General features: G+C 48.5%; 1 protein-coding gene across 1 annotated transcript in view; it reads left to right on the top strand.

The window, feature by feature from the left end:
* LOC147108520 (piezo-type mechanosensitive ion channel component 2-like) overlaps nucleotides 1–15,343 on the top strand; it is a 318,148-nt gene extending 302,805 nt beyond the window's left edge. Inside the window, 7 exon segments of the mRNA XM_086004280.1 lie at nucleotides 3,020–3,208; nucleotides 3,956–4,048; nucleotides 5,582–5,751; nucleotides 7,112–7,228; nucleotides 9,244–9,323; nucleotides 10,649–10,871; nucleotides 13,740–15,343. Of these exon segments, the coding sequence (XP_085860406.1) occupies nucleotides 3,020–3,208; nucleotides 3,956–4,048; nucleotides 5,582–5,751; nucleotides 7,112–7,228; nucleotides 9,244–9,323; nucleotides 10,649–10,871; nucleotides 13,740–13,992 (1,125 nt within the window). The 3' untranslated portion in view covers nucleotides 13,993–15,343.
* The last annotated feature ends 1,002 nt before the right edge of the window (nucleotides 15,344–16,345 follow it).

Genomic DNA, 16,345 nt, shown 5'->3' on the forward strand with positions numbered 1-16,345 from the left:
TGCGAGTGGGGGGGGGGGGGGGGAAGTGTCTTAACTCATGGAATCTACCCCAGAGCGCAAAGTCTGCATTCCAGTTAATTTCTGTGGTCTGGGTTTGAAGACAACCTTAAAAATACAGGTACGATAGCAAAATACTGCAGATGTTGGAAATCCGAAATAACAACAGAAAATGCTGGAAAAACTCAGCAGGTCAGGCAACATCCGTGGAGAGAAATTTGAGTTGACGTTTCGGGTCGAACCCTTCTTCAAAACTGGAAAGAAAAGAAACTAGATCGAAGGCAGGGCTGCGATCCGACAAAAGAATAAAAGAAACAAAAGAAGTAAAAGAGATTAGAAGCTAGATGCGTTTTCACTATCCCCTCTGACCTTCCACTCTCTGACCCTGAACGATCAGTCCTCAGCAAAGGCCTGAGCTTCATCCCCTTACGCCCCCACCTCAATGAATTTCGAGCTCGGCACGATGTTGCGCTCTTTTTCTGCCGCCTTCGTCTCCATGCCCACTTCTCTGGCCAGGAGTCTTCCCCCCCCCGCACAACTGACCCTTTCTCCCGCTTGCAGAATTCCCGTTCTACCTGGACCCCTCTCCCTGGCCTCTTACCCTCTCTAGATCTTTTCATCGCTAACTGCCGCCGTGACATCGGCCGTCTCCATTTCTCTGCTCCCCTCACTCACTCCAACCTACCTCCCTCTGAACTTGCAGCACTCCATTCTCTTAGATCCAACCCTGACATTGTCATTAAACCTGCTGACAAGGGTGGTGCTGTTGTTGTTTGGCATACTGACCTCTACCTAGCGGAAGCTGAACGCCAACTCTCCGACACCTCCTCCTACTTCCACCTGGACCACGACCCCACTACCGAACATCAAACCACCGTTTCCAAGACTGTCACTTACCTCATCTCCTCTGGAGATCTTCCCCCCGCTGCCACCAACCTCATAGTTCCCCAACCCCGCACAGCCCGCTTCTACCTCCTTCCCAAGATCCACAAACAGGACTGCCCTGGTAGACCCATCGTTTCAGCCTGTTCTTGCCCCACGGAACTTATCTCTTCCTATCTTGACTCTATCTTTTCTCCTCTTGTCCAGTCTCTTCCCACCTACATCCGCGACTCTTCGGACGCCCTCTGCCACTTTAACAGTTTCCAGTTTCCTGGCCCCAACCGCTTCCTTTTCACCATAGACGTACAATCCCTCTACACCTCCATCCCCCACCCGGATGGCTTGAGGGCGCTCCGCTTCTTCCTTGAACAGAGGCCCGACCAGTCCCCATCCACCACTACCCTCCTCCGCCTGGCTGAACTTGTTCTCACATTGAACAACTTCTCCTTTAACTCCACTCATTTCCTCCAAATCAAAGGCGTTGCCATGGGTACCCGCATGGGTCCTAGCTATGCCTGCCTTTTCGTGGGCTATGTGGAACAATCTTTGTTCCAGTCCTACTCGGGTCCCCTCCCTCACCTCTTTTTCCGATACATTGATGACTGTATCGGTGCCGTTTCCTGCTCTCGCCCCAAACTTGACAATTTCATTCACTTTGCCTCCAATTTCCACCCTTTCCTCACCTTCACATGGTCCATCTCTGACTCTTCCCTTCCCTTCCTCGACTTCTCCGTCTCCATCTCTGGGGATAGGTTATCGACCAATATTCACTACAAGCCCACTGACTCCCACAGCTACCTGGACTACACTTCCTCCCACCCCGCTTCCTGTAAGGACTCTATTCCATTCTCCCAGTTTCTCCGTCTCCGCCGTATCTGCTCCGACGATGCCACATTCCACACCAGTGCTTCAGACATGTCTTCCTTTTTCCGCAACCAAGGATTCCCCTCTACCGTGGTTGACACTGCCCTCGACCGTGTCAGTTCTATCTCCCGCACTTCTGCCCTCACCCCTGCCCCTCCCTCCCGGAACCACGATAGGGTTCCCCTTGTCCTCACCTTTCACCCCACCAGCCTCCACATTCAACGGATCATCCCCCGGCATTTCCGCTACCTCCAAAGTGATCCCACCACCAAACGTATCTTCCCCTCCCCTCCCCTTTCAGCATTCCGCAGGGACCGCTCCCTCCGAGACACCCTAGTCCACTCCTCTATCACCCCAAACAGCCCTTCGCCTGGCACCTTCCCGTGCAAGCGGAGGAGATGTAACACCTGCCCCTATACCTCCCCACTGTCCAGGGCCCCAAACACCCCTTCCAGGTGAAACAGCAATTTACTTGTACTTCTCGCAATCTAGTATACTGTATTCGCTGCTCACGATGCGGTCTCCTCTACATTGGGGAGACCAAACGCAGATTGGGTGACCGCTTTGCGGAACACCTCCGTTCAGTCCGTAAGGGTGACCCCGAGCTTCCGGTCGCCTGTCATTTTAATTCACTGCTCCATTCCCACTCGGACCTCACCGTCCTTGGCCTCTTGTATTGTTCCACGGAAGCTCAACGTAAACTCGAGGAACAGCACCTCATCTTCCGATTAGGCAGTCTGCAGCCTTCCGGACTCAATATCGAGTTCAACAATTTCAGATCATAAGCTCGGCCCCCATTTCATTTTTTCTTGTAATTTTTCCACTCCTTTCCCCCCCCCCCCTTTCCTTTTGTTTCTCTCTCACACCTGGCAGCTATCTTTTGCCCTGCCAGTACACTTTACACCTAATCTCAGCCTATTACCATCTCGTCTAGCTTCTAATCTCTTTTACTTCTTTTGTTTCTTTTATTCTTTTGTCCGATCGCAGCCCTGCCTTCGATCTAGTTTCTTTTCTTTCCAGTTTTGAAGAAGGGTTCGACCCGAAACATCAACTCAAATTTCTCTCCACGGATGTTGCCTGACCTGCTGAGTTTTTCCAGCATTTTATGTTGTTATTTCTTAAAAATACAGGGTTCAGCTCTCAGCCCTTCGTCCCCCAGCTTTAGATTTGGGCAACCCTGTCGCTGTAGATCCCCACACCTCTTTTACACAGGCCAAGATCAGAGCTGCTCGTATAGAAACTCCCTCCTAAAGGTGCCCGTGTTTCTTCTCCTCAGCGATACCCTCAGGCGGCCGGCCAGAAGAAGAACATGTTGGTGAAGTACGGGATGGGCGGCCTCATCGTCCTCACATTGATTTGCATCGTATGGTTCCCGCTGCTCTTCATGTCACTGGTCAAGTCTGTAGGCGGGGTGACCAATCAGCCCTTGGACGTCTCCATCAAGATGAGCATTGGCGGATATGAGGTAAAAGACAACTCAACAACTTGGACTTGCCTAGAACCATTGAAGTAATGAAGAAAGAACTTGCATTTCTGTAGCGCCATTCACAACTTTAGGATGTCCCAAAGGGCTTTACAGCCGATGAAGTACTTATTGAAGTGTCGTCACTGTTGTAATGTAGGAAACGTGACAGTCAACTTGTGCACAGCAAGCTCCCACAAACAGCAATGTGATAACGATCAGATAATCTGTTTTTAGTGATGTTGGTTGAGGGATAAATATTGGCCAGGATACCGGTGAGAGCTCTCCCGCTCTGTAGATTATAAAATAGACAGCCTCTTTCTTTAATGTTTTTAAAACTCTCGTCCCTTGTTTTCAAATCCCTCCCTATCTCTGTAACCTCCTCCAGCCCTACAACCCTCCGAGATCTCTGCGCGCCTCCAATTCTGGCCTCTTGCGCATTCCCGATTTTCATCGCTCCACCATTGGTGGCCATTGCCTTCAGCTGCCTAGGCCCTAAGCTCTGGAATTTCCTCCCCAAACATCTCCACCTCTCTGCATCGCTCTCCTCCTTTAAGACGCTCCTTAAAGCTCTTTGACCAAGGTTTTTGGTACACAGAATAATATCTCTTTATGTGGCTCAGTGTCAAATTCTGCCCGATTACGCTGCTGTGAAGCACCTTGGGACATTTTAGTACATTAAAGGCGCTGTATAAATACAAGTTATTGTTACAATGCATATTTTCTAAAATCTTTGTTTTATGCGTGCAGCCTTTGTTTACGATGAGTGCGCAGCAGCAGAACCTCAGGCCGTTCTCCGCCGCAGCGTACAACGATCTCACCAGTCAGTACACCCTCTATCCGGTGAGTCCCACATAGTCGCCTGGCAACTGACTCCGTGTGAAAACTAAGCATGGCTCCCACTTGGAGCAACTGGAGAAAGGGAGGGGGAGGAGGGAGACAGAATGGGAATGGGATGGCTGTGATAAGCAGCTTATTTAGTTACTTCATTAGTTGCTCGGCACTAATACAGTGGTTACGGTACTGGACTAGCAATCCAGAAGTTGCGAGTTTAAATCCCACCATGCAAGTTGTGAAGTTAAATTCAATAATTCTGGTCAATTGTGCGTGTGGCAGGCAAAATAAATGAGAGAGATTTGCATTTATATAGCACTTTTCACAACCTCAGGATGTCTCAATGTGCTTTACAGCCAGCGAAGTACTTTTTGAAGTGTAGTCACTGTTGTAATGTAGGAAACGCAGCAGCCAATTTGCGCACAGCAAGCTCCCACAAACAGCAATGAGATAATTGATCAGCTAATCTGTTTCCAGTGATGTTGGTTGAGGGATAAATATTGGCCAGGACGCTGGGGAGAACTCCCCTGTTCTTCAAAAAGTGCTGTGGGATCTTTTACATCCACCTTAGAGGGCAGACGAGGCCTCAGTTTAACATCTGCTCCAAAAGACGGCACCTCAGACAATGTAGCACTCCCTCTGTACTGCACTGGGAGTGTCAGCCTAGATTCTAGGCCCAAGTCTCTGCAGGTGAAAGTGCTACTAACTGAGCCACAGCTGACAGTGTTTTTAGAGTTCTAGTGATGATCATAAGCTACAATAGTACGGGTTGAGTGATGACTTCACCAGAACCCCACTCCAACTTATTGCAGCCATCCTCTCCCACCACAGCATCATAATGACTGTTTTATATAACGTATAACATTTCTGTGTCAAGGAGCTGTTTAATGACCCACCAGTGGAATTAAACGTCAACCGAATGGGAAAGATACCAAAAGGTACGAGAGTCAGTCTCATTGTATGTTGTGGAAGATTACACGGGTGCTGACTATATAGCCTGACCTGCTGATCAATGTGCTATTGTAGAAAGCAACATGAAAAGGGTGGCACTAACCTACAGTGAGGTCCCGCACCCCCGCCCCCCACAGTGAGACAGTGCCAGACAGGAAGCACGGTTAAAGACTGAGCCCAGTTCAACAGCAGTGGTAATTAAAAATGTTGAGGGGGTCTGAGTGGTGCTGTGGATCAGCAGACAGTCCATCCACCTCTGGACGTGGCTTTGAATCTACAGCCGGCTGATGGCATCAAAAGCTCCACTCTCCTCCTAGGAATCCCACATGAAATGAGGACAATTGGGCTAAATTGGTTTCAGAGAGGCCACAGGATAGCTAGCTTCGGAAAGGGAAAATGTTGTGAATTTCTTTTCTGAGCATTACTTTGTATCTAGCCTGGGAGCACTTGATGGGATAGTGCAGAGGGACCTTCACTTAGAACAGGGGGGTGGAGGGTGATGGCAGATGGACAATATGGAGGTGGAAGTGATCTATTTTTGATGGTATTCTAAAAACATTCAATACTTAACACAGCTTTTCATTTCCATAGTCTGCTATGCAATTTTTAATTAACTACTTGCCAGAAGACATAATGGTGGCTCACATAAAGAGCAATGCCAACTCGCTGTGGAGTATCAGTCCGGCCAGTCTCAAGGCGATGAAAGAGGAAATTGCAAACTCTTCGCGGATTCACTTACATTTCCACTGGACCATTCTGAGGTACAGCGTGCAACACGCAATGAACGTCACACGGGATAGTCGGGTGAAGGTTGTACCCTTTGGCACTACCAGACATTGCCATATGATTCCAGTAAAACAGAACCAGTCATCAAAATGAACTTGAGGGGGAGAAATAAAATGAACCATCAGGCTCCTTGTTTGTGGTTTCCAGCCCTTTCCCATAGTGAAGGGAAGGGAGTCAACCTGGGCCACTGTGACTTAGAGACCAGTTACAGAGCAACATTTGCAGACAGCAGGAACAAGGGCAAACCGTGGTCATAAAAGTGGCCACAATTTGGCATTAAATCTCCCTCAGGCTACAAAATGGGTGGTTTCGGAAGCTGAATACTGTTGCAAAAGGGGAGCATTCTTTTGTGGTTGCAGCCAATATGAAGGGAGCTTTACTCTGTATCTGACCCATGCTGTACCTGCCCTGGGAGTGTTTGATGGGACAGTGTAGAGGGAGTTTTACTCTGTATCTAACCCGTGCTGTACCTGCCCTGGGAGTGTTTGATGGGACGGTGTAGGGGGAGCTTTACTCTGTATGTAACTCGTGATGTACCTGTCCTGGGAGTGTTTGATGGGGCAGTGTCGATCGAGCTTTACTCTGTATCTGACCCATGCTGTACCTACCCCAGGAGTGTTTGATGGGACAGTGTAGAGGGATCTTTACCATGTATCTAACCTGTTCTGTACCTGCCCTGGGGTGTTTGATGGGACAGTGTAGAGGGAGTTTTACTCTGTATCTAACCCATGCTGTACCTGCCCTGGGAGTGTTTGGTGGGACAGTGTAGCGGGAGCTTTACTCTGTATCTAACCCGTGCTGTACCTGTCCTGGGAGTGTTTGATGGGGCAGTGTAGAGGGAACTTTACTCTGTATCTAACCTGTGCTGTACCTGCCCTGGGAGCGTTTGGTGGGACAGTGTAGAGGGAGCTTTACTCTGTATGTAACCCGTGTTGTACCTGTCCTGGGAGTGTTTGATGGGACAGTGTAGAGGGAACTTTACTCTGTATCTAACCTGTGCTGTACCTGCCCTGGGAGTGTTTGATGGGACAGTGTAGAGGGAGCTTTACTCTCTAAATCGAGCTTTGCCTATATAAGGATATCTTGTGTATATACACAGAAGATCACAGTTAAAGGATTCCTGTCTGTACACATTGTAGGAATATTTTTTTCTTGATGTTTCTCTTCTGTATACAATGCTTGTGATATTAAACACAGTGTGACATCCAATGTGTTTGTTCAGGATGTGGAACTCCTGTAGCAGGAATCCTCTCTGATCTGTTTGCCTCAGTGCCCGGTTGATGTTGCAGTTGTAAATCCGTGGGCTCCTGATTCCTGTTTCTCATGTTCCTGCAGGAATGCTTCTCTGGTCAAGAGTCCCAAAACTTTTGGTGAACACACAGTGCTCTGTACGGACAAGGAAGTCAGACAGGAGCTGGTTCAGCTATTGGAAGGAACCCGTGAGAAGCCGGTGTACGTTGCATACTTGCTGCCTCAGGCACTGCAATATTTTCATGACAATCCCATGTCAAATCAAATTGTTTGTTTCAGACTCATTGGGCTGGATTTTCATTGAGGAGGCATGTAGGAGGCAGGCCTACCACTTTCGGGGTTGTTGTCCCGCCTCCATCGAGTTGTGGCCAACCCACGTGATTTTCACTTGATTGACCTTGTTGATCCTGCCCAGCGGGCTCAGCAGGCCAATTAAGGGCCACCCGGCAACAGGTGACGTTACAGATGGACATTTCATCTGTCAAAAGCTTTTGCCAGATGAAATATCAGCGTTTGACAGCTGTTTGAAGCTGTCAAACACTGACAATCTGTACTCCAATTCCTTCCTCTCAGGCTGATTTAGAGATCTCTCCAGAACAGCAAGCGGAGGCTGCAGATTTTGACAGCTCGCGGCCATTCTGCTTTCTGTGCCGGTGAGATGAGGGACTCCCGAGATCTGAAGGAAGGGTGTAAAGGTAAGTAAAACTTCTTTAACCACTTTACACACACCAAACTCACTTACCTCTGAACTCATGCACCCATCACTCACCTGAACACCGGACATCTCGAACCCGACGGCCAGCCTCGCTAACTTGGCTTGGTTTGGAGCTGTCGGGAATCCCACACTTCAGCAATAAAAATAGGGATTAGGCTAAAAACTGCCTGTTAACTACCTGTTAACAGGCAGTTAATTGGCACTAATCCCCTTCCCGCCTCGGGGAGGCGGGTCCCAGCACAGGTTGGGTATCCGCCTCCTTTGAAACTGGCATGGAGGTGGGTTGGGGGCGGAATTGGTTCGTGCCCCCCGATTTCGAGATTTTAACCCCCCACATGCCTCCAATCCCACCTCCACGGCCCAATGAAAATCATGCCCAGTGTTCTCCGTTTGCCTGTTTGTTTTTCTGCCCTTCCTTCTTTGTCTCTGTCTCCTGCTGCCTGTCACTACATGTGTCGCTCTGTCATTTTCTTTTTCTGTCTTCTCTCCCTTTCTATCTCTGTCTTCCTTTCTTTTTCTCTCACTCCCTTTCTTTCCCTGTGTGTCTCTCCCCTGACGTTATGGTGAACTAGGTGTTATCCTTAGGCCGTTATAGTGCACTTAGATTTGTCCCAAGGATTACGAAGCACTTAGTGCTGTCCTAAGGATGTTATAGTGTATTCTGGGCTCTCCTAATATATGAGGCGCTTGGAGCATACATTCCAACAGCTGGGCAGAATCGTTGCTCATTAAATCGGCCACCAGTATTGTCTTACAAGTATTACATTTCTGATGGGCTGCCACTCACTGAAACCTCCAGAGGGCAGGGCATTGGGTGCGATCGAGGTCAGTACTCGGTTTTGCTGATGTTGAAAGTCTACAAACATCTCTAACTATTTAATCACTGGCAGAAGAAACAGACACAAGAGTGAGAAACATTGTACAAATTTCCAGACAGGTTTGTCAGACTAATTGTCTCACTGCTTTTTAACTAGGCCTCAGGTTTGGACTAGGTCTCAAGAAACAACGAGTTACAGGAAGGATACCGGTTGGAATCAAAGTTCCTCCCACCTCGAGTTTGCCCCCTTCAAATCCCTCCCGCCCTCTGTTTCCCCCCGCCCTGTTTCCCCTCTTTACCCTTCCCCCCCGCCGTTTCCCCCCTCCCCTGCCTGTTCCCCCCTCCCCGCCCCGCCCTCTGTTCCCCTCCCTGTTTCCCCCTCCTCTTTCCCCTTCCCCCCTCCATGCCGTTTCCCTCCCCCTCCGTTTCCCCCGTTTCCCCTCTCCCCCGTTTCCCCCCCTCCCCTCCCCCGTTCCCTCCGTTTCCCCCTCCCTTTTCCCTCCCCCTCCGTTTTCCCCCCTCCCTGTTTCCCCCTTCCCCCTCTGTTTCCCTCTCTCCCCCTCTGTTTCCCTCTCCCCCGTTCCCCTTCTCCCTGTTTCCCCCCCTCCGTGTTTCCCCCTCCCTCTTTGTTTTTTGTTCTCACAACATTGATGATTAGGAATGACAAACCTCCTCTCATTTTAGGGTGATTGAGGGATTGTTCCCAAAATACATTCGAGCGACACATAGGTCTGAAGCCAAGCCAGCATTCCGGCTCCGATTAGGTGAGTAAAGACACACGACCGTTAACTCAGGATCTTCCCCAGGGAACTCTAAGCCTATTGGGTGGGTGGGTGTGTGTGTGTAGGGGATGGACGAGAGTCCTGATTGGACAAGGTTGATGCACCGATGAGCCTGCTCACTGTGGTACTGTCGTCGCCTGGAGTGTGTCGATCAGCAAGTGTGAAACACATTTTAAAGCCCTCTTTCACTTGCCAATGGATTTTACAGGGGTCCCCCTCCCCCGCTTCACATCAGACCCTCCCCATGATTTTCTCACTAGCAGTTGTAGGTAGGGGAGGAGAGCAGCAACTGGACCAATAGAATGTGCCCCCCACTCCCTTTGCCCCATTGGTGGCCGTGCCTTCTGCATCCGAGGCCCTAAGCTCTAAGAATTCCCTCCCGAAACCTCTCCGCCTCTCCTTAAAACCTACCCCTTTGACCAAGCTTTTAGTCACCCATCCGAATGTCTCCTTCTTTGCTTCGGTGTCAAATTTTGTTTGATATCGCTCCTGTGAAGCATCTTGGGATGTTTTCTACATTAAAGGCACAATATAAATGCTATTTGTGATGCATTTTAACACGGTTGGTACACTTTATTTTATATTAATGCTTGGTTGTTAGATATAAATCAATATATTGTCTCCCCAGTCCGTCCTAGTTCGTATCTTTGTTTTACTTGCTCATCACTGCCTCCTGTTCCCAAAGTGGGAGTGACAGGTTGTGCACCCTCATGACTTGCACTGAATCATTCTCCAGGGCACAGAGGCCATCAAGAACCAAACAAGAGCTTCAAAAATTAGAAAGATGAGGGAGACCCGGGTTCAAATCCAGGCCTGGCTGAGGGGAAAGGAAGTCTCTGCTGTTTGCTGGCTGAAAGGGCCCTACACAAAATGAATTTGGGAATCACACCATGCACATCTTCTAATTTTGTACTAAGTTCACAAGAACTTAGGGGATGGCCAGTGTAAGAACTCCCTTTCTCTTCTTCAAATAGTGCTGTGGGATCTTTTATGTCCAACTGAGGGGGCAGTCTGGGCCTCAATTTAACAGTACATCCGACAGTGCCGCACTCCCTCAGCACTGCACTGAAGTGTCAGCCTGGATTGTGTGCTCGAGTCTCTGCAGTGGGACCCGAACCCACGACCTTCTGACTCAGAGGCGAGAGAGAGCCAAGCCTGAGACTAGAGAGCGTGTTGACACGCAGGAGTTACGCAAGGGTTTTGCCAACAAGCAGGCCTGCACTAGTTAAAGATGGAGAAGTGAAGGAATAATCCCAGGAAAGAAGGAGTGACCTCTTGTGTGTGTTTTGCTTCCACAATGGGTACAGATGTTTCCAGAAATGACGAGGCCAGCCTGGCCTTCTATAGGAACATCTCGCTGCAGGTGGAGGAGGAACCAGGGCCAGGCAACACATCACATGCCACGGTAAAATGGTGGAACATCAAGGAGTGGAACCCCCAGTGTGCCGGCCAGGGCTGCAGCAACGTTGAGCTCATCATCTTCAATGACAAAGTCAGCCCCTCAAGTCTGGGATACCTCGCTGGATATGGGTAAAGATGTTTACTGTTTATAGACCTCTAATTCTAGTCGGGAGCCGTGGTCACAGGAAGTGTGGGTCATAAATACCTGTCTGATTCCCTGACCCGTGAATACAGAATCACCCCTCATTGGCAGAGGAGCCAATACACAATGGGCGATCGTCTCATGCCATCAGCATTGAATTCTGATGTAAAGCAATTTGGTTTGAATGGTCAGATGAGGCAATGGTTGCACCAAGGATTGGGGTGGTGGGGGAGGCAAATTCACCTTCCCTTCCACACTCTGTCCTGCATGAGCACCCTATCTCAGTCAGACTATCTGGGGAAGCTGCACAGTAGCTGTACACTTTGCCGTCCCTCACTGGTCCCACAGAACTGCTGGAACCCAGTTAGACGATGTGAGATATCTGTGCCTGCACGAGGGAGTTTGGGGCACAACACAGGGGAACGTAGCTGGGTGGGAGACCACTTGAAACTAAGGAGTGAATCCACGGCCTAGCAAACACAGCTAGAAACGGGGAGGAGCGCGAGTCTGAATGGAACAACTCGTTGGTTTCAATCCTTCCATGACGATCAGCAGTAACATCATTATGTTGCACTTTCTGTCTCTGCCTGTGCTATATACATGGTTTTCACTGCATTAGGGATTAGCTGACTGCCATTGCTGAGGCCTACAGTTGCCGGTGCATTGCTGGGCCTGTACTGCGTAACGGCCTAAGTACTGACTGTATTTGCACCATCACAAACAGAGACCGAATGCCTTTCAAGCCCTAGTGGTCTTGCTCCTGGGTAGTCTGGAACATTGTTATGGTGTTTGGGTGCTCGGCTGGCCTGTCCCTTTAAAGCCAGTCTCGCAGGAATCCAGGTCAATTAGGGGCCAGCAAATTGCAGCCGCTGGTCAATGACTGGCTTTCTTTCCCCAAAAAAAGACTGTTTTTCATCTGTGACATCTGGTGCGTGACAGATGCGCACTACATGCAAGACTTTTTAAAAGAAAATCCTAGCAAATCTCCTGTGGCAATGTACATGGCGAGCTAAAGGATACATTATCGATTACACTTCCTGTGTCACACGAACTTCCTGTCACACTGTGGTGCAAATACCCCTATTGCTGGGGTTTGACAGAACTGGAGTTTTGCAGTTTTGGGTTGTCACAGGGCTTGGCAGCATTGGAGGAGGAAGAAAGTTCAGTGATGGGGCTTCACTGTGGAGGGAAGCTGAGGTTTGGTAGAATTGGAGGGGTGGAATGTGATACCTGGGCCCCAGAATTCCAATCAGGACCAAGGCAGATCCCGGCACCTCTGCAGTCGGGAGACCTGATAATGGGGTGGAACCCGGTTCCGCTGGGGTCCGCCCCGTTTCTTCAGCTTAGCCATTTTCCGGTATTGGGATACACCCTGCATCTTCCCCCACCCCCTATAAGGAAGAAGGAACGTCTGGGGTGTCCCAGGCTACCCTGGAACCTCTGCCCAGGACTCTTGCTGGCACCGGTGGGAGGGTGTAATTACAGTGTTCCGTTAAAAATGTGGGCATTGGAATTTATAATGGGAAAAGTTGACAGGAAGTGTGGGCAGACATGAGGGGCAGGAGTTTCCACGAGGTTGCGATGGTTTTCTCAGCATAATTCGCCTGAAATCAGCCAAACCAGCGATCGAGGAATTTTAAGCACAAATTACGTTCAGTGCAAATCGAGTTTCCGCGATTTTCTGCACTGGTTTAAAAAACATTCTGCTGGAAGCCGGGCTCGCCCACGAAACTGGCCACACCCCCAGATCAAATTAATCAGCATTGGGAGTTTCTGCTAATTGTGCCCATTCACAGGCCTTGGAGGAGGCTCTTAAAATTAAGCTTTCTTTAGGCACAAGGACACTAATGGCCATGTTTTAAAAGCTTTTATTAAATATTCTTTTAATTTACTAAGAAACAGACATCTGCACACCAGTGTCACTGGTAAATGCTTCTGTAGCTTCTTAGTCATTTTCAGTTACATTTAAAATCAGGTTACTCGCAGATCACAGAATCACAGAAACCCCAGTGCAGATAGAGGCCATTTCGGCCCATCGAGCCTGCACCGACACACATCCCACCCAATCCCCATAACCCCTACACCAACACATATCCCACCCTATCCCTGTAACCCCCTAACACTAAGGGTCAATTTATCATAGCCAATCAACCTAACCCGCACATCTTTGGACTGTGGGAAGAAACCGGAGCAAACCCACGCAAACACGGGGAGAATGTGCAAACTCCACACAGACAGTCGCCCGAGGCCGGATTCGAACCCGGGTCTCTGGCGCTGTGAGGCAACAGTGCTAACCACTATGCCACCGTGCTGCCAGATGGTGAATTAGACACTCCCGATTAAAAATGCTTATTTTTTTGTGATAAACCCATTTTCAGGCTGCAGGAATAATTTTTTTTTTAAGGCAAACTTCTTTTTGCATTACATTTTAAAACGCTGCCCAATTGCGCTGGTTCATGGCAGATTTTACGTTCAGCGATATGTTAATTAGTTTGAGTGGAACCGAGGGGAAAAAACTCTTCTCAAAACTAGTGCAATTTGCACCCAGATCGCCGATTGCACCAGAACTAGAAACCCTTGGCCATGAATTGTAATATATTAGATAATTAATGCATACGTCAATCAATGACTGTCTTGAAAAGCTGTAAACAACAGCATTCCCAACACTGTTACAGTTATGTTCAGTAACATCGTAATCCAGCGTCCTTGTCAGGCCCTATCAGTAGAAGTTCAGTTGTTAACAGCACTGCCCACTCACTCTGTAACTCAGATATGCAGATTAAAATAAAGTCCCACAGTTGGTCTTTGCTGAAGTTTGATCTTATTTTTCCCCTTTCTCACTCCCTCCCTCTCAGTATCATCGGCCTGTATCTGTCTGTAGTGCTGGTCATCGGGAAGTTTGTGCGCGAGTTCTTCAACGGCATCTCTCACTCCATTATGTTCGAGGAGCTGCCCAACCCCGATCGAATCTTGAAGCTGTGCACTGACATCTTTCTGGTGCGTGAGATGGGGGAGTTGGAACTGGAAGAGCAGCTCTTTGCCAAACTCATCTTCCTTTACCGGTCTCCTGAGACCATAATCAAGTGGACTCGCGAGAAGCAGGAGTGAACGGTCCGGGCAGGAACACTATTACTGAGAAACTGAACATTCTTTACACACAGGAAAGGACATATCCCTTCAACGTTAACCTCAGGAAGCCTCGTGACAGCCCTAGGTTTCTTCAAACTCTTTTTACAGCCCCCTTAACGAAAGAGAAAATCTGCATGTTTTAGTTCCGGAATGCATTGGATTTGAACTTTTTACTCAAGTGTATGGCTCAGTGGGCAGGAACTAGCACCAGAATTATTGGTCAACTCGCTCATTGCTGAATAGACAATAATGCACAGAACATTAACTCCTCTTCATCCAATGTGTGGTTTTGCAGCTAGCACTAACTTCCGCTTCAAGTACCTAACGCCGCTCAGAAATAAATACAGGAAACGTCGCAACAAGTCCATTAGCATCTGAAAGAGATGAATGATTCAGCAGCAGATCTGGTACCACCTCCCCTGTTCAAGAATCTTTTCTTTCTCTAAGAGTTACGAACGAGTAGAGCATTTGCTTTCGATCACTCGCGCTGCATTACTTCTCAACACTGATTTGTGCTGTGTTGAATGTTAAATCGTAGGAACACAGCAAGCGTCAGTAAAAGAGGTGGGTGTTCTTTGGCAAAGGAGCTCGACGATTACTCTCCCTCCCCTCTGTCATCCCATGAAACACGGGGAGAAACTTGAGTTTTGCTCACGTTATATTTGATGGATAACAACACATGGTGGAGGGGGTGAATTTCTGCAGGAGTTCTCATAAGAAATAGGAGCAGGAGTAGGCCAATCGGCCCCTCGAGCCTGCTCCGCCATTCAATAAGATCATGGCTGATCTGATCCTAACCACCAATCTACTATCACAGAACCATCTCCTGAATCTAACAGAATTAGACACACGAAATAGGAGCAGGATCAGGCTACACGGCCCCTGGGCCCGCTCCGTTACCCACAGGGCCATGACCGATCCGAACCTAGACTCATGTCCAAATTCCTGCCCGCTCCCCGTAACCCTTAATTCCCTTTACTTCTAGGAAACTGTCTCTTTCTGTTTTAAATTTATGTAATGATGTAGCTTCTACAGCTTTTTGGGGCAGCATATTCCATGGACCTACCACCCTCTGAGTGAAGTAGTTCCTCCTCATCTCAGTTTTGAAAGAGCAGCCCCTTATTCTAAGACTATGCCCCCTAGTTCTAGTTTCACCCATCATCGGGAACATCCTCCCCACATCCACCCGATCCAACCCCTTCACAATCTTATATGTTTCAATAAGATCGCCTCTCATTCTTCTGAACTCCAATGAGTAGAGTCCCAATCTACTCAACCTCTCCTCATATGTCCATCCCCTCATCCCCAGGATTAACCGAGTGAACCTTCTTTGTACTGACTCGAGAGCAAGTATGTCCTTTCTTAAGTATGGACACCAAAACTGTACGCAGTATTCCAGGTGCGGTCTCACCAATACCTTGTACAACTGAAGCAATACCTCCCTATTTTTATATTCTATCCCCCTAGCAATGAAAGCCAACATTCCATTGGCCTTCTTAATCACTTGCTGCACCTGCATACTAACCTTTTGAGTTTTGTGCACCAGGACCCCCAGATCCCTTTGTACTTCAGTACTTTCCAGTTTCTTGCCATTAAGATAATAACTTGCTCTACGATTTTTCCTGCCAAAGTGCATAACCTCACACTTTCCAGTATTGTCGTTGCTCATAACTTCGGCAGGTCCATGGAAACACAGAATCCAGCATTACCCCAAGCCTTTCCTGTCACAACTGAGTGCATTGAAAGAAACAGCCAGTGTGTGTCATTGAGAACTGCACTATCTGTCCTCTCGAGTGGCAGCAGTCAAGACTATGGTTCCCCCATCTTACTCTGTTCAGAGAGCTCTCCAAATACGAGTGGTTTATCCAGGAGCAGTAGCCAGTCTTTCAAGGGTAGCTGAAGTTCAAGCACTTGCAGCTTTTACAGACTTGAGGGAAAGAGCAGTGGAGGAGTGGCACAGGCACAGGATGAGTCCCGAGTGGGTACAGGTCACAGCACAAAGCTGTCTTTATCATTGCCCATTTTGTGCCAGTCTCACTGAGAACTCTCTGGGATGGTTGGTGTGAGAAAGGGAAAAAAATCAGTGCAACAAGAGGTGCACAGTTGGGGCAGTGCACAGTGAGCTTGACTCTGTATCTCTAACCCATGCTGTACCTGCCCTGGGAGTGTGTGCCGGTTCACTGCTTTAAGGCGCACGTGCTTGACTAATCTACTGGAATTTTTTGAGGATGTAACTGGTAAAATAGATAAGGGAGAACCAGTGGTTGTGGTGTATTTGGACTTTCAGAAGGCTTTCGATAAGGTCCCGCATAAGAGATTAGCGTGTAAAGTT

Source organism: Somniosus microcephalus, chromosome 13 (genome assembly GCF_052327205.1).
Source record: "Somniosus microcephalus isolate GS21.2 chromosome 13, FLI_Smic_1.0, whole genome shotgun sequence".
NCBI classification, from domain to species: Eukaryota; Metazoa; Chordata; class Chondrichthyes; order Squaliformes; family Somniosidae; genus Somniosus; species Somniosus microcephalus.